This window comes from Musa acuminata, chromosome BXJ3-10 (assembly GCF_036884655.1).
Source record: "Musa acuminata AAA Group cultivar baxijiao chromosome BXJ3-10, Cavendish_Baxijiao_AAA, whole genome shotgun sequence".
In the NCBI taxonomy this organism is placed as follows: Eukaryota; Viridiplantae; Streptophyta; class Magnoliopsida; order Zingiberales; family Musaceae; genus Musa; species Musa acuminata.
Window position 1 is genome coordinate 30,532,430 of NC_088358.1, and position 26,679 is coordinate 30,559,108.

The following is a 26,679-nucleotide window of genomic DNA, read 5'->3' on the forward strand; positions in this document are numbered from 1 at the left end:
GTCATCTTTGGTCACTTCTTTTCCCTGCTTTCAAATTTATTCTGCTATCGTATTTGGTCGCCGGACCCTACACTCGATCCAAAAGCTCACACACACAATACCATCCACACACGATAACGAGGGCGTGGATCACGTTAAGTCGAACGGCATGCATAAGAGACACCAGACCGCCGTACTTTTCCCACTTTCCCCGTTTCTTTTAATCCTTCGTTTCAAACTGCCGATCCAAACCAGGAAATCGGACCGTTCCTCGATCGCTGTGTTCCCCACCCCACACATAAAACCCAACCAAACCCCGACTCCCGTCGGACGAAACGCAGCGGTAGACGAGTCCGCGCTCGCACGCTCTCGACTCTGCTGCTCCCAGCGAACAGCTCAAAGCGATGCGAGATTTGGATTACAAGGCTTTAAGAAAGCGTTCGTAGGTAGAGCGCGAGAGAGACTACCGGATTCGTCAAGATGGTCGCGGGCAAGGTGAAGGCCGCCATGGGATTCCAGCGCAGCCCCGCTACCCCCAAGGCGGAGACGCCCCGGCGGTCGTCTTCCTCCCCGGCTTCCCACCACAAGCCGTCGGCGGCGTCGGCCGGGGGACACCAGCCGCCCCCCCCGCCGCCACCCTCTTCGAACGGCAAGGCCTCCGCCTCCTTCGCCCGTTCCTTCGGCGTCTACTTCCCCCGCGCCTCCGCCCAGGTCCAGCCCCGACCGCCCGACGTTGCCGAGCTGCTCCGCCTCGTGGAGGAGCTCCAGGAGAAGGAGTCCCGCCTCCGCACCCAGCTCCTGGAGCAGAAGCTCCTCAAGGAGACCGTCGCCATCGTCCCTTTCCTCGAGAAGGAGATCGCCGCCAGGGGCGAGGAGCTTGCGCGCGCCGCCGAAAAGATCGAGCGCCTCGAGGCGGAGAACCGGGCGCTGCGGGACGAAGTCGAGACCTTGAGCTCCAAGATACGGAGCGGCGAGGAGGAGAGCCGGCGCAGGGAGAAAAGGATCAGGGATCTGGAGACGGAGTTGGGGGAGCTGAAGAAGGCGTCCACGGAGCAGAGCAATGGCGAATCGCGGCGACTCTGCGCGCGGACGGGGGAGATGGACGACTGCTCGTCGTCGCAGAGGTTCCAAAACCTCATCGATGTGTCGGCGAGATCAAATCTTTCCAAGAGCATGAGAAAAGCCCCCAGATCCACGGACATTGGTCCGGGTCAAGAGGTCCAGAAGCCGGAGAGCAGAGATCCCAGAACGGAAGAAGGCGAAGGAGAAGCGGCGTCTCGACCAGCTCGGGGCGGCGAGAAAGAAGATGCATTGAAACCCCGAGCTCCTAGGGTTCCGAAACCCCCTCCGACGCCGTCCATCTCCTGTAACTCCTCCACCTCATCTTCTTCTTCGTCGTCGTCTACAACCTCCGAAACCACGTCCGGCGTCCACACGAGCAGAGGCACTAGCTTGGCGAGCCTGCCGCCGATCCCGCCGCCTGCCCCTGCGGTCGGATCCCCGGTGACCGGTTGCCCCAGGCCCCCTCCGCCGCCTCCGCCTCCCCCGCCGCCATCGAAGGGGTCGAGATTGGTGGCGGCGAGCGTGAGGCGGGTGCCGGAAGTGGTGGAGTTCTACCACTCCCTGATGCGGCGTGACTCCAAGAGGGAGCCCGGCGGCGTAGCGCCGGACGTGACCCCTGCGTCTTCTGCGGCGGCCGCCAACGCGCGCGACATGATTGGCGAGATCGAGAACCGCTCCGCTCACCTCCTGGCCGTAAGACCCCCTTTCGTTCCGTCCGACTTCTCCTGTTTGTGTGTTTTTTTTCTAATTTACACAATTGCCCCCACGCCCCCCTAAAAAACCGACCGTTGGGCGTGCGTTCTGCTGTACTAACATGCGTACGTGGGAGGAATTGGTCGGGTGCTTCTTGACTCGTCGTTGTTGCTGAAGAAACATCGGATCCCACTTCCCAGATATGGTGCTTAATGATAGTTCTACTTCCTTTAATTGTGGTCTTAATTACACCATTAATTAATCGCAGATAAAGACAGACGTGGAGACGCAGGGCGACTTCATTAAGTTCTTAATCAAGGAAGTGGAGCATGCGGCCTTCACCAACGTCGAAGACGTGGTCGCCTTCGTCAAATGGCTGGACGACGAGCTCTCCTTCCTGGTATTCTTTGTTTTTTTCTTTTTTTTAATCTCCTCCGTAGATTGATGCAGTTTCTTGAGATCGATGTCGGGTGATGGGCGCAGGTGGACGAGAGGGCGGTGCTGAAGCACTTCGAGTGGCCGGAGCACAAGGCGGATGCCATGCGCGAGGCGGCCTTCGGCTACTGCGACCTGAAGAAGCTGGTGTCCGAGGCGTCGTCGTTCCGCGACGACCCTCGCCAACCCTGCGCTTCCGCCCTCAAGAAGATGCAGGCGCTCTTAGAAAAGTACTCTCTCTCTCTCTCTCTCTCTCTCTCTCTCTCTCTCTCTCTCTCTCTCTCTCTCTCTCTCTCTCTCTTTCTGCGCGAGTCGCCCTTCTGCTTGTGTAGCAAGTAAACCATCAACTGATGGCATTGGCATGACTCCGTAGATTGGAGCAAGGGGTGTTCAACCTGTCACGCGTGCGCGAGGGCGCGACGAAGCGGTACAGGGGGTTTGGTATTCCTTGGGAATGGATGCTGGAGAGCGGATACGTTAATCAGGTACCTCTGTTCTTTGTCTTTGCGCTTTGGAAGTGTGCTGCAGTAGTAAAGTAGCCTGGTGTTACCACTTTTGATAAAGAAAGGAGTAGAGAAGGGGAAGGGGACGGTTGATGCCTGCTAGGTGGCAAAAGACAAACTTAGATCTTAGGGATTCTCGATGCATGCGAGCACGTGAATCGGGGGTTGACACACACTGCACAATCTTGTTTCTTCGACTAAGATGAATTATAGTGGGTGTGTGTGTGTGTGTTCTTTCCCCATTGCTGCGGGAATCATTGATGGGACCATTAAAAGGATGCCATCGAAAAGAGGACAGATAGGGACAGTATTTAAGGGCCCGCAAGTCGAGATGACACGGTGAGCAAAGTCGGGACTCGTGTGCTGACTTATGCTCTGTTCTTCAAGTAAATCAAGCTTGTGAATACTACTAACCTGCTTTCCAGCGAGGCAGTTGTACTGATTTCTCGAATCATCCTTACTATGGTGTCGTGAAGTCGCGGCTTGGTATCTTTCTCAGTTTGATGTTTTAGTTTCCTTTCACTTGGCTCGAGGCTGAGGAGGAGGATGGTTTCTACTTATGCCATCTTTACCATCTTGTTGGCTGGTGTTGTTAATCAATCAATTTATGATATGTGGTAGACTATTAGATAAAGCTCATCTTTTCCCATCATCAATTTATGATGGTGGAGAAAAGCATTCAGATGCACCACCACAGGGCAGAGTGTGCATGTTCGACAGATCCCACACCTGACCTGACCAACCAATGAATCAAGATTTCTTGACCCTGACTCGGCCAAATCATGTTGTGTGTGTGTGTGTGTGTGTGTGTGAGAGAGAGAGAGAGAGAGAGAGAGAGAGAGAGATCGGTTGCTATTATATGTTTCATCTTTACCCTGTGTGATCTCTATGGCCTCCTCGGTAAATGTAGTCGCAGCTGTTCTTTTGTAGCTCTTTTGCTGAGATAGTCCTGTGGTTTTCCTCCTGAAGCCAGCTATAATTTAATCCAACTCTATTAACTGCAGATCAAGTTGGCATCAGTGAAGTTGGCAATGAAGTACATGAAAAGAGTTTCCTCAGAACTGGAGAATATAGCAGGCAGCCCTGAAGAGGAGGAGCTCATGCTTCAGGGTGTCCGATTTGCCTTCAGAGTGCACCAGGTACATACCTACCAACCTCTTGCTTTCATCAAACAAAAATCCCTCCTCGTTTCATGCTGCATGCATGCTCGCCTAAAATGTAAACAAACAGAGAGGCTTATCATCAATTTTTCTTCTTCCATCATCGCCAGTTTGCAGGAGGTTTCGATGTAGAAACCATGCGAGCATTCCAGGAACTGAAGGACAAAGCTCACAGTCTCCGGTTACAGAGCCCACACCACCACCACCACAAGCTCTATTGCAGGTCTACATCTCGCTAGGCAAGCATGATCTACTATTACTACTCATGTAAAGATGGCGCGACGCCATTTGATCCACATACAACTCCACCATTCTATTTTTATCTCTGGACACAGCACACAAGTGAAAGGCCTAATTATTTGGAACTGCTGTCTAATGCATTCATTCACCTCTCTTCTCTTCTGCCTCTAATCCGATGATCATATCAGCTGTAGACATGGCAATTTCGGTGACTGCCACGCCAATGGTTTCCAGTAGCTCACCGGCAGCAGCAGTGGAATCAATCGCCTCTTGCATTGTGACCTCTATTACCGCCGCAGGGATCTTCGCTGGCTTGGTTTCTTCTCCTCCTCCTTCCCCTGCCTCTACTTTCTGTGACAAGAATTAAGTTGTTGTTGGGAAGACATGAACAGGAGATTTTAGAGAAAGGTTTTTGACAGAGTGTGCGCTGTTTGTGATCAAATTAGAGGTCCGTATAAGAGTTTCCTAACAAGATATAACCTGTGGTTCGGTTGCTTTCTCTTCCTTGTAGTGTTTAGCTTCATCTCCGGTCTCCATGGCTTCTCCTCCTCCTGCTTCCTGTTTTGCTCCCTCCATGATTCTCTTGGCCTCTTCGGTCTTCTCTCCTCGTTTTTCCTGCACCGGCCATGCAATCATTTCGAATATTTCGGATTCCATGTGACAAACATATGACGAACTAATCGTATACCTTTGCTTCGGATGCTTTCTCGGCAGTGTACTCTCTAGTCTTCTCCTGTTCTTCCCCTCCCTTGAACGCTGCGTACTCCAGGGCTCTCTTGGCCGCCTCTATTGCCTCCTCTGCCTTCACTCTTGCTTTCCTCATAGCTTCTTCGCCCGTGCCTTTCGCTGCTTCCCTGGCTTCCCGAGCTTTCTCCACGGCTTTCCGAGCCATAGCCCTAGCGGCCTCCATTGCCTCCTCTGCCTTGTTACTTGTGTATCCCATGGCTCTTCCGCCTGTGTCCTTTGCTGCTTCCTTGGCCTCTTCCGCCTTCTCCATAGCTCCCTGACCCATGGCCTTCGCGGTCTCCTTTACCTCCTCTGTGGTTCTCTGCGATGTCTCAGCAGCTGTATCCTTGGCTCCCACGGCCTTCTCGCGCGCGTACTCTGCTGCACTCAGCGTCGCATCCTTTGTCTTTGCAGCTGCTAGCTGCGCGAACTCAGCAGCAGTCTGCCCGGTGCTTATCGTCACATCCTTTGCCTTCTCCACTGCCTGCTTGGCGTAATCTATGGCTGTCTCGCCCGCACCGGCCGTGACATCCTTCGTCTTCATGGCTGCCTGCTTCACGTAGTCCGCTGCGGTCTGGCCCGTGTACACAGTCACATCCTTCGTCTTCGCGGCCGTTTCCTTTGCATACTCCATTGCGGTCTCACCAGTGCCAACAGTCACGTCCTTGGCCTTCACCGCCGCCTGTTTTGCATAATCTACCGCAGTCTCACCTGCGCTCACGGCGACATCCTTCGACTTCGTCGCCGCCTGGGCCGCGGTATCCTTTGCGACTTCGAGCCCCTGTCGGCCCTTTTCGATGGTGACATCCTTTGCTGCGGCAGCCTTCTGCGCAGCAACTTCAGCTGCACCGCGGGCTTTCTCGCCCGCATAATCCTTCGCCTCGGTGCCTTTGGCGGCGGCATAAGCCCCCGCGGCGCCGAGGCCGTGGACGACGGTTTCTTTGGCGTGGTGGACCGTCGCCAAGCCGGCATGCTTGGCCTTCTCGTACCGCTCCTCCGCGGCCCTGATGGACTCGATGGAGTTCTGCTGAGCGGTGGCGCGGTAGTGGCCGATCTCCTCCAGCGACATGGCCTCCCTCTTGGCTCGTTCCTCTTCTCTGGAAACCTCCTCCTCCCTGTTGACTTGTTGCCCTGAAGCCATTATGCGTGCAACGATCTCTTCTCTTCGCGAAAGAGTGAATTTAGCGAAGGAAAGATGGTGAGGACGCTTTAAAAGGGAAACGAGGGCGGCGATTGGTGTCGTGGCAGAAGGTAAGAGGGGACACCTGGTGTGACACGTCGTGGGTGAGGAGCAGAGGAGAGGGCACGTAGGGTGGAGGAAGTGGGCGGGCATAAGAAGGATGATGACCGTCTCGTAGAGGTCTGGCCGCTGCCCGCCACGTGTACGACGTGGGCTGAGGTGGAACTTACAGCTACGAGGATGTTTGTCTTCACCTGCATAATTGAGATATATGCATAGAAAACACACTTCAGCTTACGGGCACAACACATTCCGCCACCATTTTGTCGATGCCTTCTCCGTTGAAACATATGTAAACGACGCGCAAGCGGAAAAGGGAAGAGGTGACGCGTGGCCTTTTTCTTTTGATTTTTGTAGTTTTTTTTTTTCTTCTGTAGCTAATGGATAAATCTCAAAAAAAAAAAAAAACATATGCACGTGAGGTTTTATGTCATCTCCAAAATAATTAAAAAAAATTCAACTGTTTACAGATTTAGTTTTTTTAAAAGAGACAATCGACGTGTAAGAAAATTTTATTTAAAAATAACAAAAAAGGAACTTTAGATATTAAAAAAAACATCATCCCTCAAATGTATGATTTCCTCAATTTTAAGATCGTCAATAAACTGAGATAATATTCAAAAAGAGAAAAAACAGGCAGTGGGTGTCGAAATGTTTCGGATGTCCTGGGCGTCTAGGCGTTCTACTTGAAACAATACAGCATCCTACACTGACAGATGGAAATATAAGTCTCCTTCTCAAATTTTGACACTATAAAAATTGAATGACGAAAAAGAATTATTTCAAATCAAATTGTACAAAAGAAGTAAAAAAAAAGCCCAAGGGAGAAACTCCATACGCTGATCTGAGGAGTGACTTCGTTTTGCCACACAAGTCCTGCTCCCATTTAAGGCGATGGTCCTTCGTGGTTTTAGATAACTACTAAGCCCTCATCATATCATGTCATCCATTCGAAGTTGTTGAACCACCCGAACAAATCTCCCTTTTGTGGAGCTCTAACATCTTCACTTCTGGATTGCAGAGACCTGAAACGATGGTAGGGCTTCGTTTTAGTGGCTTTTTCACTCTTTTCTTTTTCTTTTGAACAAACTATCTACTGGTTCAATAAAAGGAAATACCACGTAGAGGAATCACATTTAATTCTAGAAAATTTTCATTAACAACATAAACTTTTCCTTTAGCCGGCCTTCATTTCACCATTCGGATTACCCATAAAAGAAACAGTATTCTTATCCTTCTCCCAACCCAACTTCATGGCTCTTTGATGAAACAGTATTTTTTCCAAAAAATTAGACTGGGCATCGAATTTACATAAAAGTTTAAGCCATTTCTGTTGAACTCATATCTTCTAAAGCAGCCTAAGATGATGAAGTCAGTGCACGGCAAGATCATATGACCATCCAACTGCTTGTGAGGGACGATTATTCTGGCATTGATATTTCCTGGTCACTAGGCATATAACCCCACTAACCATAGAAACATCATCCCTATGTGGAGATTTCTCTGATTGGTTGAAAAGGTATCATTTCATCGATGTAAAGGAAGGAAGATAATCAAAACACTTTTTATTAAAACAAACCTGAGCAATTTGGAATATCCCAAACGGCAATCGATGATGACGTGCAGTCAGGCTCACAAAGAGAATGGACGTTCTCGTGGTTGACATTCATTCCAAGCATCCAAGCTCCCACTGTCACATCCTCGTTGCTGAACATTCGGATACTGCAAATGTACAAAGTCATACATGCATCTCATGGTTCCAGTATATCAACTTGTTAATGAAGTTGTAAGACCAGCAATTCAACACAAAATAAGTAAAGCTATTGCGCATAGCAACAACTACAGCAAACAGTAAGAACAAATGGAAAAGAGACATCACTCTTGGTAGTTTGGACAGCACACCTAACAACAGTAGGATTACAGTAAGCATCCAAAAACTTTTAACCTGCCTGTTGTTTCTCAGTGCAACCAAGCTCGAGACCACATCTGCTGAAAGTGCATATATAGGACCATAAGCATGAAGGAAATATTCCTCTCCGAGTAAGTATGCTAGTGGCTCATACCTACAGAATTCCCAAATAAGTATTAGCCAGACTATTACTGTGTATTAGCCAGATATTAGATGTGCCAGAAAACCAAAGTAAGAATCTTACAGGGCCAATCATTCATACAGGGCATGGCCATGGAGAGAAGAAAAAACTAATTCTAACAGTGAAAAGAATTGCTTAACACAAATGATAAGGAAGTTCCAAGGAAACAGACAGGCAAGTACATGTCACACCAAAGTACACATTTTTTCCTGAAACTCACTAAAAAGTTCAACAGGCATATACAAATAATAAAGCAAAATGATGTGCAAAAACCTTTTTACGAACAAAGTAGTTGTCACATATGCCACCAAAATGAAGATTCAACAGTCTCTAAATTTCTTTGACGAATGTTCAACTCAAGACCCACTTTTGCAACTAATTTCTTAGTCATACTCTTCAACCAAGTCTTAGCATGAAGCATAAATCTAAATAGATATAGACACAGATGCTACAATTGCAGAAAGAAGGCAATAATTTGTCCTTGAGACTTCTAGATTGCCTCACCGTTAGCCTTTTACTAAATTGAGCTCTTTGCAAACAGCTTGGGTTCAGTACAGTAAGGGCTTGAATTAAACACAACCGTTTCCCCTATATTATGAGCTCTTGATGTATATGACTCTTGGCTGTAGATAAGTCAAGGTTGAACAAGCCAAGCTTGCAGATGTAAACACCTATAGCAAACTAGGCTTTTAAAAGAAAAACTGTCCAAACTGTACCGAGCTTAGCAAGAGCAGCGTCAAAGTTACAGTAATGGAACATCTTACCAGATAGCATTCTGAAATGTATATGATATGCATTTTTCTCTTTGCTTGTATGTCAAAAAGGCAGTACAATTTATTGATGCAGGTACTTTCTGGTACAAATTTTCCCTTCTTTTTTTCCTTTCCTATCTATGAACCACGATATTAGGTTTTTCTAAAATTTGTTGCATGTTTCCATATTTATGCTATCCTATATTCTCATCATATAGAGCATTTCTTTGGTCCAGAAACATGAACAGACTAAACAATCAAAGCACCACATAATCATGAAGTTTACAGACGATACTAACCATTTGAGTTTTGGGTCTGTAAATACAGGTCCCTTCTTCATGCATCCAAGATAAGTTTGAGGATTCTGCCGTTCTTTAGCCAAAAGCAGCGAGAGACGGTCTGAAACAATATAATGAAACCGTCAACATGCAAAATTCTGGAGAAACAATTTGACAGGATGCCAAAGATACATAACCTGGCCTCAAATAGATGTCATCATCAGCTTTAACATAGAAATCGGAATCATACAATGCAAAGGCTGCTTTGAAGAATGCTAACCTACAACACAAGATTAGATGAAGATTTGGACAAACCAAATACCAACTTGCCGATAGGTATTGGAATATACGGTGCATTTCATACGTCTTATGTGGAAGATTGCTGTACTCTTCCTCGATATCTAGAAGCATGAAATCGTCGTATTCCTTCACCTCCAGTTGAAGCGCCGCCATTTTCGATTTATCCTTAGTCTTCCCGACAACAAATCTGAAAGCCAAACCGGTCGCTTCTTCCAAGCTGCAAAACCATCGATTAAGAAATAGGGCAAGAACGCAACACGAGTACGCCTCGATTACAGAACATACGTCATCAGCAATCACAAGATTCGATCCGTAAAATAGCAGAAAACAATTCGAAGACCCAACCAGAATCAGATGTCGACAACATGGTGTAAAATTGTTCAGGGCACAAATACAACAACGGTGAAAAGCGAACGAGTCGAGATGAAGACTAACCGAAGGAGTCCTTGGCGATGGGAGGGCAACCACGTCCGCCTGATGGATCTCCGCCGGCCGACGGATCCGAACCCCGTCTGGATCCCGACGAAGGCCATCACCTTGCGCCGTTCCGCCGTCCCGCCGCCACCGGTGCCGCCGCCGTGGTCCCACACCACGGAGACCGACCTGGGCTCCAAATCGAGGCACCTTCGGACGGGCAGCGAGACAGAGATGACGCCGAAGAGGATTCCGGTGATGCCAAAGACGAGGCAAACGAGGGAGAAAGCGGAGGTGGAGGCGAGGTGCCGAAAGCGGGAGAGCGGGCTAGTGTGGAAGACCCTGGGCGACTTCGGCATCGGTTGCTTCGACTCATAACCCTACCACGACTTGGTTCTTTCTTGAGAAAGAGAAAGAGATCTCTACGAGGGAAACAGAAATCCTTTTAGTTCATGGCGCCGTGACGTCGTCCCAAGGAAATGAAACCCCCATCCCCAACGAAATGAAACGGTCGACGGTTTCAGGTGGTGTTCCGCTGGGGAGAAAGATTAGTGGGACAAAAAGAATAGAATCATTTACCCAAAAAGAAATGTTCAATTTAGAGTCTTCTTCTTATCATTCACAGTCCTCTTATTATTTATATATTTTTTTAAATTAAAAAATAAATATTTTACTATTCATAATTGCTTGAACATTAAATGCATGTGTATTTTATTATGTATAATATTGAGAATTTTAGTTAAGAAACGCTCTCATCAGTAACTGTTTATTAATTTGATTAAAATACTTAAACTGAAATTGATAATAATATATTAATAATATTGTGAGTCATAAGTTTTTTATAATAATATATTGATGATAGTACTTAAGATCGTGATAAATCTTTGATGTAAAATGTTATGACTCGAGTCTAATGGATTAATTAATCTATCAATTTCGTTTGATTTAAATAATTAATTAAATATTTAAATTAAAATTAATAATGATATTTATTAGATCCACGTAAATCAATTTTAATCCTGTATTAAAATTAATACTAAGATAACAGAAACACTTTGTTGAGCCCTGAGATCACTGCATAAGCTTTAGCTTTCAACGGATTCATGTTTTAGGGGATCATCGAAGTTGTTCTTCCATATTGTTACGAGCATATCCAACGTTCTACATAGATAACTTGTTGTTTCTAATCCGTCTCGGAGCTCGCTGCTCTCCCTCGCTACTTCGTCTATCCCAAAGCAGGAAGGTTGTCTGGAAGCATGTAGCTGTAAATTCTGTCCACCTAGCTGTGAGCAAGTCGAGAAGGTGGATGACAGCCGAGTGAGCCATTGCAACACTATATCTCAAGCCACGCCATCCCTTTTCTGGCTGCACTTCCAAGCATAGGCCACGGCCACAGAGGACAAAATCGTATAGCTAAAGTCCACACTCATAACATGGAGAAAAAGGATTGAAGAACGAAGAGCGACAAAGAATTTAGATCACCTGTCGTTCTTGTCTATATGTGATCAGGCAAATGACAGAGAGAGAGAGAGAGAGAGAGAGTACCGAGCACAGTGACATTGGTGGATGGTCAATCCAGGAGAAACAAATAGAATTGGATATGAGAAATGAACAGAAAAGGTCTCTCCTCCATATCGAATTCCATGGGTGGGATATTGCTTGCAGTAGTATCCTTGAATTCTATACCAATCTAAATTCTCTCTAATAAAAACCCCTCGGAACACAACACAGTGCCATTCATATGTATCCGTACAAGTGCAGTGAACAGTGAATTGGATTCATCGGTTTTCCTGTAGTGCTTCTTTCACCCCCTTGGCAGAGCATTTGATATTTCTACAATGATTTCCAATCGGAACTCATGCCCCAAGTCTCAAGTCATGTCTCATTTAATCATTCCAGATGAACACAGGAAAATGCTTCTTGCAGCAGCAGCAGCAGCAGAGGAACTCATAGCCCATCTCCATCATTCAAAGCAACAAGCTGGGATTCTGGAACAACGAGCCAAAGGTATAACGCCGCTGACCGGTCAAAGATGTCGATGGCCATAAACAGCTTCCATCCTTCTGCTGGGCTGCAGGGAATTCAAAGCTCCACCCTGGTGATCCAAGTGGTAGGTACACAATGATTTAAATGCCTGGTGGCACTACCTGGTTCAGTCTCCAGGCCACAGGTAGAGCCACTTTGTTGTCCTACATTGGAGCCCGAGCTAAAGCTACAACAACACCTGGAAAGACGGTGCCGTGTTTGGCCCACTCAGCTATGACACACACACACACACAGAGGTTCTACACGAACAAGCAAAAGCTTTTCCAGCTAAGCCATAAAGAGACACCACTTATTCCAAGCAAGCTAAATGGTTGCAGCTGCTCTCGGAGCGTGGCAACACCCATGGTTTTCTTCTTTTCCGGGTGACAACGACCACACCAGTAGAACATCAGCATGGCCATGCTTCTTCCATTATAGCGAGTTCTATACATCGCTCATCCCGTTGTTGTCTGTATTTTCCTTTAGTCGGTGAGGAGAGAGAAACCATCATGCATGCTTCTGTGAAGGACAACATCGAATATGGAACTATCACTGCAGGAGCCTTTTCACTGTTCGAAACGATTCATGGCTATCAAAGCGACGCTAGTTTTCTTAACCTACACTGCATTGCATCTTTGCAAAGCTTATTCTGCATGGATCTGTTGTTTATGCATCCTCGTTATCCAATCAAGCAGACTCATTCGCTTGAGCACGAGAAAATAACAAAGAAAATAAAAAGGACCCAATATCCTCAATCCAGGGTTCGCTTGTTACGGTGACGAGGATAGCAGAAGGCAGCGGAGAGCAGATCGATGACGCAGTACTTCACAGTGGGGGCAGGTGGTGAAAGGAATATGATCATTTCGAGGGCTCCCAGTTGTTTGCACACCCAATATGGGGACCTTATGCTCGTGACGAAGACGCCTAAAAGAGGAAGCCCACTTTGCACCGAGTACAACCTCAGCATCAGGTGACATCATGAGAAGAACAAAAATATTGCAAAAGAATCAGAAAAAGCTGTGCCGTAAAATAATCGAAGGCCGCTGGCTGCATTAAACAATGGCAGATGAAAGCATCCGAGGACCGTGAATCCATTTGTTTAAGCGTTCGTTCACCCCTCTTGTTGTTCCTAGTTTAATCACCCTTCCACTCGCTCTCATCGGAAAGCTTCGGAGCCAATGGAAGGCGCTGCCTCGTCGCATGCACAGCCACACTTTTGACCTAGCAAACGGGGGCAAGTAGTAGTCCCGGACGCAATGTGTTGCGTGCATGGGCCATGTCACGTAAATGGTTGTAGTCTTAATCCACCACCTAAACATTATTTCCCATCACCACCACCACCACCACCACCACCACCGGATGGAAGTGTCCAGCTCCATGATGATGGAATCTTTTACCGAGCAAGATCGAGATCAACAAGTAGCCAACACCAACGAGAAGAACGAGGAGAGGCTGCACGCATGCTCGTGGGACATAATTCCAAGCTAAATTATTATTGCAGATACATGCAAGAAATGGCCAGCTGGATCGTCTCGATACCGAGTGAGACAGTCGTCTGAGCGATTGGGTTCATTGATTATCAACAAAATTAAATAAGAAAAATCGATTTTTTAGGAGGAAAAAAAGGATTAATTTGTAATGTGGAAAAAGGCTTTACTGCCACAGAACATGTTTGGACCGGTGTCCGATGACTCGCGGTGTGATGACCGGGTGGCGCAGTCGCTGCTTAGCTGGCGACCATCTGGTTCCTCCAGTGGGCCAGCTGGCAAAGCACCAATCACATGGCCAGCTGCCCCTGTCGGGAGGCAGCACACATTGACGCGAATACCCTTCACCGTCTCCGGAATCCCCCACGCCCGCACCGCGTTGTCTCTCCCCGGGCGTGGGGGGGGGGCGAGGGTACCGTAGGGATTCGACAAAGAGACGGGGGCAGGCCACGTGATTCTCCACTCTAAACAGGGGCGTTCTCGGTATTCCGAGGTCTCTGGATCTGCAAGCCTTTCCTTTCCTTTCCAGCTTGCATGCGAGATGACACAGTGAAAGTACTGTTGTCTCCAACGAGATAATTTTATTACAGAAATCAAATCACAAAACAAAACAAAAAACATTTACAGTACAAAATCGACAATATATATATATATATATATATATATATATATTAAAAATAAGGAAGTGTGTTTATGCATCAATAAATGGTGTGGAATATGGACATGTGCCGAGTATATTCCATTGCCTCATCCATTTCGTCTATAATCTTCAGAGAAAGATACAAGGAAACAGATAAAAGAACGATAACTTTGGTTTTTAGCCTCCATTTAATTGCGATGAAGGTGGATAGACGTCAACTTACCTTAAACGTGCGCTTCTTCTTCTTCCACGAGAGAGAGAGAGAGAGAGAGAGAGAGAACAGGGTGTCTCGTGAAGCAGCAGCAGGATGGTAATGAGATGGAGATGGCAGTGTAGAGAAAGAGAAGAACGCTGAGTGGGGAAGAGGAGAAAGACAACAAAAGAAAACAAAAAGAAAAAAAAAAGAGAGAGAGAGAGAGAGAGAGAGAGAGAGAAAGAAGTCTACTGATTTGTTCTCTCCTCCTCGCCTCGCTTTTATTCTTCTATTCTACGTCTCCAAATCTACCCTCATTCATTCCTTGCTTCCTCCTTTCCCATCACGGGATCCCCATCTCCCCATTTCAGTCCTTTCTCTCTACACCCCACCCCAAAAAAATAAAAAAAAATAAAAAAAAATCCCACCTTTCCCTGCTTCTTCTCATGGCTACCTCTCCCTCACCTCCCAAGATCCAATCTTTCTCGCTCCCTGTCCCCCTCCGCGCACTCCACTCCTTCCTCTAGTGTTCCCAAGGTTGCAGCTTTCGGACGAGATCTGCAGCCCAAATGTCGCATCTTGTCGACGCCTCCGGCGCCAGAACTCACAAGTCGAGCAGCGAACCGGCGCTGGACTCCGTTTCGGATCGTCTCCGCACTGCTTTAAGCTTCGAGGCCAACAAGCCCGACTCCAAGGACTTCCCCGACCTCAGCTCTCCTGTTTCGCCCCTCCCGACTCGCCCCGCCGCCACCAGCAGCAGCTCCGGCTCCTCCGGTTCCGTCTCCGGTAAGCCCGCCTCTCATGCCGACTCCAAAAGATCCGATCTTGGCCTCTCCGGGAGGCGCTCTCACTCCGGCGAGCTCCTTCTGGCCCCCAATGAGCCCATCCCCGGTGCCATGGAAACCAGGAGCTCCAAACCCGGGCACCGTCGTTCCGGCTCCGTTCCACTTATCTACACCGGTGGCAGCTTCTCGTCCAGCTCCACCTCCGGTTCCGGTTCCGGTAGCAGCTCCGCGAGCTCTCCGGTGACCAATGTGCTCCCGTCAGGGAACATATGTCCGTCGGGAAAGATTGTCAAGACGGGCATGATGAGCCGGAGTGCAGTGAGGGCCGACGTGCTTGGATCTGGAACTGGGAATTACGGCCACGGGAATATAGTGAGGGGCGGGACTAACGGTGCTGGTGGAGGAAAGCCACCTGAGGTGGTGGCGAGCAATGGAGTGGATTCTGCACTGAGAAGGGCGATGGTCAGTATGGATCCGGAGGAGGTGAAGAGGGTAGGGAATGAACAATATCGGAAAGGGCAGTTTGCAGAGGCTTTGAAACTTTACGACAGGGCGATCGCGTTGTGCCCCGACAGCGCCGTCTGCCGCAGCAACCGGGCGGCGGCACTTACAGGTCTTCGGAGATTAGGGGAGGCGGTGAAGGAGTGCGAAGAGGCCTTGCTTCTGGATCCGGCATTTGGGCGTGCTCACCAGAGGCTGGCATCCTTGCTTTTAAGGTCAGTTATGGTGCCATTATCTACAAAACTTATAACTGCGAATTGGACATCATACCTATTCTGTTCTTTCTTATCGGTCAAGCTTACGTTAAATGCTTTTAGTTTGTGTGAATCTCGATTTTGTTGGTAACAGATCGTTCTTTGGTGCAGTGAATGCTGGCCATCAACCCATATTCTCGTCCACCAGTATTGTTGGATTATTAGTAGTTCATTTAGCTTTGGTCAGCTACATCTGTCATTTAATATGATTTATAGATTGTTCCGGACATTTTTCTTGGTAGCTATCAGTAACACAATTATGAACTTCCCTTGATCTTGTGCCCAATTAATGGCTTTTGTTCAGATTGAAGAGCTTCCAGTTTTGCTCTGCTCAACGCTTTTTCATATTTAGTCGACTATTTATTTTTGTTGCTCATTTTGAGTCCCAATAGAGATCCCTATTTTTTTTATTCATCTTACTGAATTCTTGATGATCGTGAGATCTGCAGCTTCCACTTCAAGTTAACCTGTAACAACTTTTTAGCACTTTTAATCGAGCTAGGCTTCCGAAAGAAGTATCATTTCCGTGTTTGCTACATCTGATTTTGAATTACAGATTAGGACAGGTCGAGAATGCTCGGAGGCATCTCGTCTCAGCTGGTCCACATCCGGATCCTGTTGAGTTGCAGAAGCTGCAAGCTGTGGAGAGGCATTTGAACAGATGTGCGGATGCCCGAAAGTTTGGAGATTGGAAAACTGCGTTAAAGGAGACTGATGCTGCCATTGCCGAAGGAGCAGACTCTTCACTATTGGTAAATTCCCAACGTGTGCGTAAATTTTTTAGCGCAGATGGCTCACTAAAGCTGGCTTGTAGCCTCACAAAGTAAGAATTTGCAGCTCATGGCTTCAAAAGCAGAAGCACATCTCCGGCTCCATCAGCTAGAGGAAGCTGATTTAGCTATATCTGCTGCATCCAAACTCGAGAGCTTATCCTCATCATCCTCAAACTCAAAGTTCTTTGGTATGTTGTCCAATTCGTACATGTATGTTGTCCGTGCTCAAGTTGAAATGGTCCGTGGAAGGTGAGCTCAAAATTTTACACTAGCTAGAGATGCAATTTCAAAGTTCTGGATCAATGAGAATGGCCAGCGAACTATTTTCAGGTTTGAAAACGCAGTTGCTGCAGCTGAGAAAGCCAGGCAGGTGGATCCTGGAAATGTAGAGGTGTCCATGATGCTGAACAATGTTAGATCAGTATCCCGATCACGAGTGTTAGGCAATGAACTTTTCAATTCTGGAAAATTTGTGGAAGCAAGCTTAGCTTATGGGGAAGGGCTTAAGTATGACCCCTCAAACCCTGTCCTGTACTGCAATAGAGCTGCTTGCAGATCCAAACTTGGACAATGGGAGAAGACTATCGAGGACTGCAATCAAGCCCTTGTGATTCAACCCGACTACGCCAAGGCTCTTCTTCGACGTGCTGCCTCATATACCAAGGTGTATATACTTCTCTTTCGTTTTGTTGAACACGGATTCTATATGATTATGCTTACAATGGAAGAAGTTTGTGTTGTTCTCCGTGGTGATCAGCTTGAGCGATGGACGGAAGCTGTGAGAGACTATGAGGTTCTCAGGAAGGAACTTCCAGGTGATACGGAGGTGGCTGAGGCCCTCTTTCATGCCCAGGTGGCACTGAAAACCTCTCGAGGTGAGGAGGTCTCCAATCTGAAGTTTGGTGGGGAGGTCGAGGAGATCAAAGGGTTTGAACAATTCCAAGCAGCCATAACTTTACCCGGTGAGATTTTACTTGTGTTTTAATTTCTATATATATCTACCATTTATCTCGTCCTTCGTTGCTCGAAAAATTTTTCTTGCCCACCTTGGCCTTACCATAAGAATTTTTAATTGCATTCAAGTGATTAGTCTTGATGTCCTGAAAAGGACCATTACTGTCAGCCAAGCAACATGTGAATTGGAGCAATGTCTGCTTCAACGTCGACAAGTGATGTTTGTCTGCACTTTAGCAGGAGCGTTTTCCATAATAAAGCCCAACTTGATGATCTATCCTTTTCATTTTCACTTCTGTTAACCTAATTAAAATATTATTTCCATATTTCACAGCTTAGTTCTACTCTAGTTGAGGTTAAACTAAAAGCACTTACGTTCAACATTCGAAAAGTTAATTCCTGCACTCTTTTTGATTCTATAAACTATGATGGCAACAGAGCTGGTCCTTATTTGGTAGAGTGAGCTACAGATGTCCAGTTATATTCTTTTATGATCTTGTTCATCTGTGCTTGGATTTATGCTCGTTTCTTCACTCTAAGAATAATAAAACTGAACATGTTCAGGAGTTTCTGTTGTCCATTTCATGGTGGCATTCAACCACAATTGCAATCAGATCACCCCGTTTGTGAATGCACTCTGTACGAGGTATCCATCAGTGAACTTTCTGAAGGTAACTTTGTATCTTTTTGACCTTGCACTCTAGAGGGTAACCTCACTTTTGTTTGTGCACATACACTTCATCTCACTGATCTCATCTCGTATTTCGACTTAGGTCGATGTGAATGCAATCCCTGCAGTCGGCGAAGCTGAGAATGTGAGGATGGTACCGACCTTTAAGATCTACAAGAACGGGGCAAAAGTAAAAGAGTTGATTTGCCCCAATCAGCAAGCATTGGAATACTCTTTAAGACACTACGGTTTATAGTCGAAGAATCAAATGTTTCTTCGACGCAGAACTTTTATCTCCGAATTCCTGAGAAATCTCACATGCAAGCACCAATCATGTAAGAGGAATATGACACCGAGAAGCAAGCATGACTAGACTGCGAGGGAAAGTCCAATCTTTTGTATCTTTTTCTTTGTCTATACTACTTGTTTGTTCCCCATCTGCCATTAACATTCTTTCCAAGGTCTCATTTAGACCATTTCCATCCACAGGCTTGGTTGCATTTCACTCAACACTATTATTTTCCTTCTTTTGAAGCTCGAGCACGGCCGATAGCGAAGATTATATGTATATATCATACACCGAGCAATGAAAGCCATCAGGGAAAGCAGATGCTTAATTGGTGATCGTACTACTGGATGAGAGCAAGGAAGGATCTCATTCATGCCGGCGACGATGCTTGTTCTCGCCATTTTATTTGTAAAAGCACTCGGAAAATATTTTTTTCTCATCATATATCCATTACATTTGACTACTAAAGTTTGTGGCACACATATTATGAACTGTGGTGGGGATTCGGCTATATCATGAGGTGGGGAAAGATGGTTGGATCATTGAGCATGAACGCACAAGTGGCTCGAAGAGAATCATGCAGGAGAAGTGATGTTGCGGGATGCGAAAAGGAAACAAGAAGTGCATCTTTATCGAGTGCGTGGGCTGGTCATCAGGCCACGGCATTTTCTGTCTTCTTCTTCTTCTTCCTGAACTCAACCTCGTTGTGTTTGTTGTATGTATCTGTGATGCCTATTCGTGCGCAAACGGGAGTAATATATTTGCGGCTTGGGTAAATGGCTCCACGAGAGTGAGGGGAGCAAACAGAGATCCGAGCTCACATGGCATGGAACACTCCCTGCCATGTCTTCTGCTCAGGGAATCGTAAAAGCTAGGCAGCAGAAAGCAATTAGCTCTCCTCCAAATAATGGCACTCTTTCTTTATTTAGCTTATGATTACACTTTAATAACGAATCAAAGAAACAAAGTGAGAATGGGAACATCATATTATACAGCCACCGGAGTGCGTTCCACGTCGCAAAGCTTTCGATTGCTTTTGTTCCTGCAGCATTCAAAGGCAAGAAAAAAAAAAAGCAAAAGGTCTCAAATTCTCATACCACATGACAAAAAAATGGGACGGACCCCTTTGGCCTTTTCGCCAATTCGATTACCGAGACCTACTTTGCCATACCTTTCAGTGAAAGGGAAGGGAATCCGAGCAGCTTCCGTGGTTAGATTTGGAAGCAGAGAGAAGTGGTTGTAGTAGATTAGATAAAGAGGATAGTGGAAGGGGGAATACCTCCACTGGTGTACTGCCGCTACTGCTTCTTCTTCTTGGTGGTGTTTGGGCAAAGAGGAAGTCCCATGACATGAATGCGGTTCATGGTCTCTCCATTTTCCTTGTAAAAGAGAAAACCAAAGAGAAGAGTCATCACGTGTGAAGCCATTCCTCTTTCGTTAGATTGCCATTCTCATAAAAGCTTGGAAAGTCAACGAGAACATGAGAATCCAGTACCACAAGCTGCCAACTTCCTTCCTCATGTCCTGCATCATTCACGATAGCAAGTTAATCCAAAACTCTCCTCCCCTGTTTTCCACCCTTCTTCTTTGGTAAATATATACATAGATTGCAGCTAACTTTGTTCCCTCATTTATCTCACATTACTGCGTTGCGAGCCATGATTGAAATCTTCTTCTAGTTGGAAGGAAGATGCAGGATACTGATCCGCATTGTAATAGTAAAGGGAGACGAGAACATACCCTTGTCGCGGAAGATGTGAGAGAAACGGATGCAGAAGATGTCAATGCGGCCAGGCCGACGTTATAGACCATGGTCCCGTCGGGTTGATACAGTCCGTAGTTCCGCTCCGAGGTCGGCCCGGGCTTCATGTCCTCGTTGAACAGGGCAAACAAGTAGACCTCCAATCTCTGGTTTGGCCTCACCGGAGTCCCCTCGCTCCTGATCTGCCTCAGGAGCAGGTTCCTGTTGTAAGCCCTGGCGTTCTCCACGGTGGCGCCGACCTCGTTGGGGTCGCCTTTCGATGGCCATCCGGTCTCCGACACCCTGACGTCCACGCCGCCGTAGCCCAACCGGGCAATGGCGAAGATGACGGCGTCCACTTGAGCGTACAGCATGTTGTCGTAGCGAAGCTTGGTGTAAGGATCCACCATCCCTGCGTTCGGGTTGAACAGAACGTAGTCTAGCGAGACCTTCGCCGGGCTATCCTTGTAGGCGAAGTAGGGGTACGCATTGATCCAGAAGGGCGACTTCGTCGCGGCCAGGAACTGAAGGAACGGCACCAACAGGTTCGCCATCTCCGGCTTGAATGACCCCATCGACGGCGGGTACGAGTTCTCCAGCACCGCCAGCGAATTCGCCGTCGACACGTGAATGTACGAGTCAAGGCCGAGTTGGACGAGCGCGGAGTGGATGCTGAGCAGCGCCGGGACGAGGTTCGACATCAAGGTCGGGTCGTCGCTCGTGTACACTTCGTTGCCGACGGAGATGCCGGTGATCTTCGTGGCCGGAAAGTAGGGTTGTACGTTGGTCATGACCCATTGCAGAGCTTGTCGAGGGTCCATCATCACGCCCACGGCCTCGTTCGGCACCGTCACGATGAGGTCGATGCCGGTGTTGGCGAATGCTGTGAGGACTCGAGGGTTGGTGTCGTAAATCCTCGTCTTGGTGATCCTGAGGGAGGTCAAGAGGAGGCGCACTTGTTCCGGCGATGGTAGATTGTTGGCTACCTGCCCGTAGTTGATGCCTAGCGAAGAACCAAGTCGAAGGAAGCCAAACTCTGCAAAAGAACACCACCACCACTGCTTTTACTCCACAAATATTTCTTCGCTTCTTATCTTATGGAAACATATTGCCGATTGCCGAGTCTAGTTTTAGACGATACATCCAAAGAAATGAAATTGGTCATAGCAAGATGTAGATGACAACAACGTTTCATTAGAGATGTATCGGTCGTATACAGGCATGAGAGAAACAGAGAAGAGAATGCACCTGAGGAGAAAAGGTTAAACAGAAGGAACATCGAAACTATCCTTGACCTGAGCAAGATGGAGACAGCCATCAGAAGGGGAGAGAGAGAGAGAGAGAGGAAGAAGAAGGAGGGGGGAGAGACTTAAAAAAGAGACAAGGAGAGGGGGAGGTGGGAGGTGGGAAGAGAAGGCGGTGAGGGCAATCTCTTTCCAATTCCTTTCTTTGCTTGCATGCGATTTAGGAAGAGAGAGGTTTGCCCTCTTGCCTTGCCTTGCCTTGCCTTGCACAAGTTGTCCTAGAGAGAGAATTTATATGGCTTTAAAGTCTGCATGTCTTTGGTGCTTGACTCGTGCCATGACTACTTTCTAGTAAGCCTTGCATATCTTTACAACGACGCCATCTTCCGTCCCATTCTTCCCAGATGAAAGAATTGCCCCAACCCTGCCGTTTACTTTAGACCAAAGAAATCACAACACACTGCTCTTAAGGTTTCTCCACCGAGATGGACGGACATCGAAAGGATTCTGCTTCACCAACTCAGGTGGATGAAACATGATGCATTCATATAAAACAATGCAAACCGATCCATCTCATTCTAGAATAGCAGACGTCGGTATGTTCTGCGACGCAATGTTGCATGAAGCACTCGGTTCCCGTCGTTCATGGAAACCTGCCTTTCCTGTGCCTTTTCTATGTATGCTGATTTCATCAAAGCCCGTTTGCGGTACAAGGAAGGAACTGAACAGCAATAAGCAGGTTGAGATGAGGTTTCTCCATGCTAATGTTCGAGCATGGTCCACTTAATATTCTGCTGCATCATCATCATCATATCTATGTTTATGTGAATCTATATGTATCGGGAAACAATCATGATTGCTCTTTAAAGTCTTACGCACATAGTGCAGTCTTACTCACAAGCGTCTCTCTTCTCTCTCTTGTCAACACCCATTAGCCGAAAGGCCCACGAGAGTATACTGTTGCTGTCGATATATAATCGATGATCATTTATATCAAGCAGTGACAGGTCAAATTCCATTTGATTACGATTGCCTTTTTCTTTCTATACAACTTCCGACCAAAGCCAAATCCTATTCGACGATCATGTCAGCTGATTAAGGTCGTCCCGATCCCATCGAATGCTCCTTCGTCTACATGTTTGTTTTCCAAGTGATGCTTGCTCTTGTGGGGCAATCAATCGAGAAAAGAGAGGGTGTTGTGCATCGGGATATGGAGAAGATTAAAGCGAGCAACACATGATAGGTAGCTGATGACTTGGAGGGGGACAAAAGCTAGAAAGCGATTCATGGATGACGGACTGAGTACGTGGTGACGGGGACACGACGCGCGGTACCACCTCATCGTCATCCCCTTCCGCTTCCTCTTTTGTGCTCTTCTTCCTCACCTCTTCGATACCTGAACAGGCAACGGCGGCAAGAAAGACAGGCCGCCGCCGCCTCGTGTCCTTGCCCCTGCGGCAGCTGAGGTCCAAGTTAGGCGCTCGCCCTGTAGCTTTTCGCATTGTCTACCACCCTGTGCTACTTGTCGTCTTCCGGTCATCTGCATGAATGCACGCTCTTTTCGTGGGGGTTTCCTTTCTATCAATTTTACCAACTGCGTCTGTGACCGCCGGCGCTCCTTCGCATTGACATCGGAGGAGGAGAGTCTATAGGAGAAGGTGATCGTGATTAGTCTTACAGGGAGGCCTGCGAGTGGGCTGCCTCAGCCCAAACCAGCTCTAATCTAATTAACCAAAACCGATCAAATCTACTTACTGTAAATAACAATAAAAACAAAATCATAAATTTTAATTATTTGAAATTGATTATATAGTTCATAATATTTAAAATTTTATTTCTAGTTTCTATCCAGATTTTTTTAGATATTCTTTTATCTCTTTCTTTAACACTCACATTAATTATTTTACCTATTCATACAACTCGTTAGCATATGTCTATTCTATCTTATATATATATATATATATATATATATATATATATATATATATATATATATATATATATATATATATATATAATTTTATCCTCTAATGTAAATAGCAAAATTAATTCGAGTTAGATTAAGGTGGAACCCAATACTTGTTGTGCACAACACAACGTGAGAGGAAATAATGGGATGTTTGACGTAATATTTGGCTTCTTCCTCTCAGCCCATCCTGTCTTCAACCACGAGCTCTTCTTTTGCTATCAGGCAGACAGCAAGACGGTGCGTGCACACAGAACAACGCGTTTCATGTTAGGAGATCGAGGAAATTAGAAAGACGCCGACACCCTCTTCAGGGATGCCGAGGGACAGAGCACGGAAATGTAGGCGAAGAACAAGGAAGGTTGGACTTCCACATCCCTCGTTCCTCCTCCTCACTTCACCTACCCTTCTCTCCCTCTCTGTTTCCAAGGTCTGAAAACTAAGACAGTTCTGATCATGGACCGATCAATTCCGCCCCTAAGAGTCTGTCTTCCCAGTCCAGAAACAGATGAATCAAGTATCATCCTCCTATGCTTTTGACCGGATGGTGTGAAGTAATGGCGTATGAAGTGCTAAAGTCAGCAACGGATGTACGCCCACAGCCTCCCTTTTACGTTCGGCAGATACTGCATCGGAGTCAATCTCGAATCGAGTGGTGCGGCGGAGTGCCGCTGCCGGACCTTGTTGCACGTGCAACTCCTTCCTCGCCCTGCGGAATTCGAGGGTTCTGCTGGCTCCCTTGATTTCTTGGATTCACGTCCAACGCAACTCCAGGCAGCCTCCTCGATTAATCTCGCATAAAACAATGTGACCTTAACTTGCAGATTTTGCTTCCAAGGCGTTTCCTAAGACAAGCTTGAATACTTCACATGATGAAATAACCATAATTAAGGAAGCACAAGTTGGCATATTATATACATTGGGTGGAACTAAAATAAAGAGGAAAATGGGTCAAAGTTGCATGAGAGAAAGAAAGAGAGAGAGAGAGAGATGATGATGCATGGGTATGGGATAGGAGTTGGGAGAATAGGAATGGAATGTGGTGTGAGAGCTACATATTCTCTTGTTGCCTCTGTCTGTCACATGAAAAGGCCACTGCTTCTGCGATCTCTTCCCCTTGACTGGTCTGGACATCTCCACACTCCTCGTGAGGCCATCTTTTGACAGGTCCCCTATTCAACAGCCATCTCCCTTTTCTCTCATTACACTCCAAGAACTGTCCATTAACTCGATCATCTTTGACTGTCGCATTAGACACCGTACATTGTTTCCACCTGCATACGCTTTGACTGTTGGCTGGTCGAAGTACTATTTAGCAGATCAAACCCTCTCGCTCTTGGCTTTCGTTCTTGTCCTTTGCCGCTATTCCGCCGAGAGATCAACGAACCCTAGTTCTTGCTCAAGGTGAGTTCTTATGATGGAGATGTTCCTCCTCTTTTGTGCGCTTCCGTGTGAGCATAAGCCTTCTCTTCGTCTTCGTGTATTTCTCGGATATCAGAACGATCGAGTATGATTACCAGCAACCGGCAGCTGATGGTGCCTCCTGGCTTCCGGTTTCACCCGACCGATGAGGAGCTCCTCTACTATTACCTGAGGAAGAAGCTAGCCTACGAAGCCATCGATCTCGACATCATCGGGGACGTCGACCTCAACAAACTCGAACCATGGGACCTCAAAGGTCGCTCCTTTTCCTTAAGCTTTGTCCACCAAATCACGGAGGCTACCTTTCTTTTCAGAGCATGCATGACATACGAAGAACATGAAATTAGTGTGGAGTTTGATGCCATGCAGACAAGTGTAGAATCGAATCGGGGCCTCAAAATGAGTGGTACTTCTTCTGCCGTAAGGACAAGAAATACCCAACCGGTACACGAACCAACCGAGCGACGGCTGCCGGCTTCTGGAAGGCTACTGGGAGGGACAAGGCCATACATCTTGGCAACTCAAAGAGGATTGGCATGAGGAAAACCCTAGTATTCTACACCGGACGAGCTCCTCATGGCCGGAAGACAGATTGGATCATGCATGAGTATCGCCTCGACCGAGAGACCTCAGAGGTTCAGGTGCAGAAGCATTCGTCTTTTACACCTTAAATATTAGTCTGATCATGAGATTTAGGGTCCAAACCCTCTCATCCGTTACATGCTCAATGCTCATTTGATATCCTCTACTTTGTTATTCTCTTTAAACTCTGCATCAATTGACGAACAGAAATTCCTATATTCAGCTGGTAAATTATGAACTCAGAGGATTCTGGTTTTGTATCGTGCAGGAAGATGCATGGGTTGTCTGCAAGGTTTTCCAGAAAAAGAGCCATCCGACGCACATCCTACCTGAAACAGTGGTCGAGGAAGACCAATTCGATTCCAGTGCAAGAAGCCCCCGTACGATGGAGAGGAAGCAAACCTTTCATCCGCCATCCGAGTTCTCCTTCAATGTCTCGATGCATCTTCCCCAGCTACTAAGCTCTGAACCTTTTGTCTCTCCCCCAGTGCCTCCTGTTTCCATGAGATCGACGTTGGGCGGAGGAGTAACTCTTCCACAGGAGAGGTTGAATTGGGATTGGTCCATCTTGGACAAGCTCCTCGCTTCCCACCAAAACCTGGATCAGATCTTACAAAGCAAGAGCAATCCCCCAACCCAGTTCCGGTGAAGTTTTTTTCCAAGGTTAATGACGCTCCTTCGATCGAGTAGGATTGCCATTAAGCCTACGATGTCCGGGATTCGAATGTACATAGATCGGGTGTTGTTTAGTCTACGATCATTTCATGGGTTTGCTTGGTCTCACCTGCATATCCGCTGCTGGAAATGGACATGTACTGTTTGTTTATTGTATTTCTCCGCAGTCCATGCTCAGGACAGAGCAGCGGGCCCTGTCCAGGCTTCGAGAGAGTGCAAGAGACAGCCCAATTCTTGCTCGACCGAGCCAATTCGCGGAGCGTGTTGTGCTCGTTCTCTCCAAGTCGATAGTTTGGTTGCAGGTCGTGAGGTGGTGGTGGTGGTGTGAATCTATTCAGTACGGATGACTCTTTTCCTTGTCTTCTCTGCAAGTTTCCGCGCAGCCTCGTCAACCATTTTGAGCTCCGTCATCTCCATCATTAATGGCTGTACTCATCTAAAAGTTAAAGCACTAATTGACGACCTATACATAAACCGAAAAACCAGACAAACATCGGTTTCGCATATGTAATGCAGGGGGTATGAATACGTCCGAGTGCAGAGCGACAGGAAGATGTGTCTCGCAATTCGACATGTTGAATCGGAAACGCGTGCTCGAAAGAGTAG

General features: G+C 46.9%; 6 protein-coding genes across 15 annotated transcripts; 3 read left to right on the forward strand and 3 right to left on the reverse strand.

Annotated features, from left to right (window-relative positions):
• Positions 1-209: 209 nt before the first annotated feature.
• On the forward strand, positions 210-4,396 carry LOC135651859 (protein INCREASED PETAL GROWTH ANISOTROPY 1-like). 3 transcript variants are annotated; one of them, XM_065172384.1, is made up of 7 exons: positions 210-1,734; positions 2,003-2,134; positions 2,218-2,399; positions 2,543-2,654; positions 3,677-3,811; positions 3,943-4,055; positions 4,261-4,396. In XM_065172384.1, exons 1-7 carry the CDS (start codon positions 460-462, stop codon positions 4,307-4,309), a joined length of 1,998 nt encoding a protein of 665 aa, XP_065028456.1. In that variant the 5' UTR covers positions 210-459; the 3' UTR covers positions 4,310-4,396. The 3 variants fall into 3 exon arrangements, with proteins under 3 accessions (XP_065028456.1, XP_065028457.1, XP_065028458.1); XM_065172385.1 differs by having other exon boundaries at positions 4,267-4,385; XM_065172386.1 differs by lacking the exon at positions 4,261-4,396 and having other exon boundaries at positions 3,943-4,229.
• Positions 3,909-6,191, reverse strand: LOC103969847 (embryonic protein DC-8-like). Its single transcript, XM_065172387.1, has 3 exons — positions 4,761-6,191; positions 4,553-4,687; positions 3,909-4,423 (listed from the first exon to the last, which is right to left on the reverse strand). Exons 1-3 carry the CDS (start codon positions 6,129-6,131, stop codon positions 4,214-4,216), a joined length of 1,716 nt encoding a protein of 571 aa, XP_065028459.1. The 5' UTR covers positions 6,132-6,191; the 3' UTR covers positions 3,909-4,213.
• Positions 6,192-6,593: 402 nt separating this feature from the next.
• On the reverse strand, positions 6,594-10,465 carry LOC135650540 (probable beta-1,3-galactosyltransferase 13). Of its 3 annotated transcripts, none has more exons than XR_010501570.1 (8): positions 9,894-10,465; positions 9,523-9,675; positions 9,356-9,438; positions 9,180-9,279; positions 7,988-8,101; positions 7,618-7,760; positions 6,877-7,063; positions 6,594-6,747 (listed from the first exon to the last, which is right to left on the reverse strand). XR_010501570.1 is itself a non-coding variant. In XM_065169985.1 (7 exons), the coding sequence occupies exons 1-7, from the start codon at positions 10,229-10,231 to the stop codon at positions 6,981-6,983; spliced, it is 1,014 nt and encodes a 337-aa protein (XP_065026057.1). In that variant the 5' UTR covers positions 10,232-10,465; the 3' UTR covers positions 6,798-6,980. The 3 variants fall into 3 exon arrangements, 1 of the variants encoding a protein (XP_065026057.1); XR_010501571.1 differs by having other exon boundaries at positions 6,599-6,742; XM_065169985.1 differs by lacking the exon at positions 6,594-6,747 and having other exon boundaries at positions 6,798-7,063.
• Positions 10,466-14,281: 3,816 nt separating this feature from the next.
• Positions 14,282-18,890, forward strand: LOC135651860 (inactive TPR repeat-containing thioredoxin TTL3-like). The gene is made up of 7 exons (XM_065172388.1): positions 14,282-15,718; positions 16,314-16,509; positions 16,595-16,779; positions 16,861-17,194; positions 17,288-17,492; positions 18,049-18,155; positions 18,258-18,890. The coding sequence occupies exons 1-7, from the start codon at positions 14,787-14,789 to the stop codon at positions 18,408-18,410; spliced, it is 2,112 nt and encodes a 703-aa protein (XP_065028460.1). The 5' UTR covers positions 14,282-14,786; the 3' UTR covers positions 18,411-18,890.
• Positions 18,891-19,342: 452 nt separating this feature from the next.
• LOC103968888 (glucan endo-1,3-beta-glucosidase 11) lies at positions 19,343-21,684 on the reverse strand. Of its 5 annotated transcripts, XR_010501966.1 has the most exons (5): positions 21,433-21,684; positions 20,184-21,220; positions 19,939-19,967; positions 19,723-19,822; positions 19,343-19,485 (listed from the first exon to the last, which is right to left on the reverse strand). XR_010501966.1 is itself a non-coding variant. In XM_009382233.3 (4 exons), exons 1-3 carry the CDS (start codon positions 21,500-21,502, stop codon positions 19,742-19,744), a joined length of 1,188 nt encoding a protein of 395 aa, XP_009380508.2. In that variant the 5' UTR covers positions 21,503-21,684; the 3' UTR covers positions 19,343-19,485; positions 19,723-19,741. The 5 variants fall into 5 exon arrangements, 3 of the variants coding, with proteins under 3 accessions (XP_009380508.2, XP_009380510.2, XP_009380509.2); XR_010501965.1 differs by having other exon boundaries at positions 19,723-19,967; XM_009382233.3 differs by lacking the exon at positions 19,939-19,967.
• A 2,819-nt stretch (positions 21,685-24,503) lies between these two features.
• On the forward strand, positions 24,504-26,229 carry LOC103968889 (NAC domain-containing protein 76-like). 2 transcript variants are annotated; one of them, XM_009382237.3, is made up of 4 exons: positions 24,504-24,798; positions 24,893-25,072; positions 25,186-25,457; positions 25,667-26,229. In XM_009382237.3, exons 2-4 carry the CDS (start codon positions 24,904-24,906, stop codon positions 26,045-26,047), a joined length of 822 nt encoding a protein of 273 aa, XP_009380512.2. In that variant the 5' UTR covers positions 24,504-24,798; positions 24,893-24,903; the 3' UTR covers positions 26,048-26,229. The 2 variants fall into 2 exon arrangements, with proteins under 2 accessions (XP_009380512.2, XP_065028462.1); XM_065172390.1 differs by having other exon boundaries at positions 24,504-25,072.
• Positions 26,230-26,679: the final 450 nt, after the last annotated feature.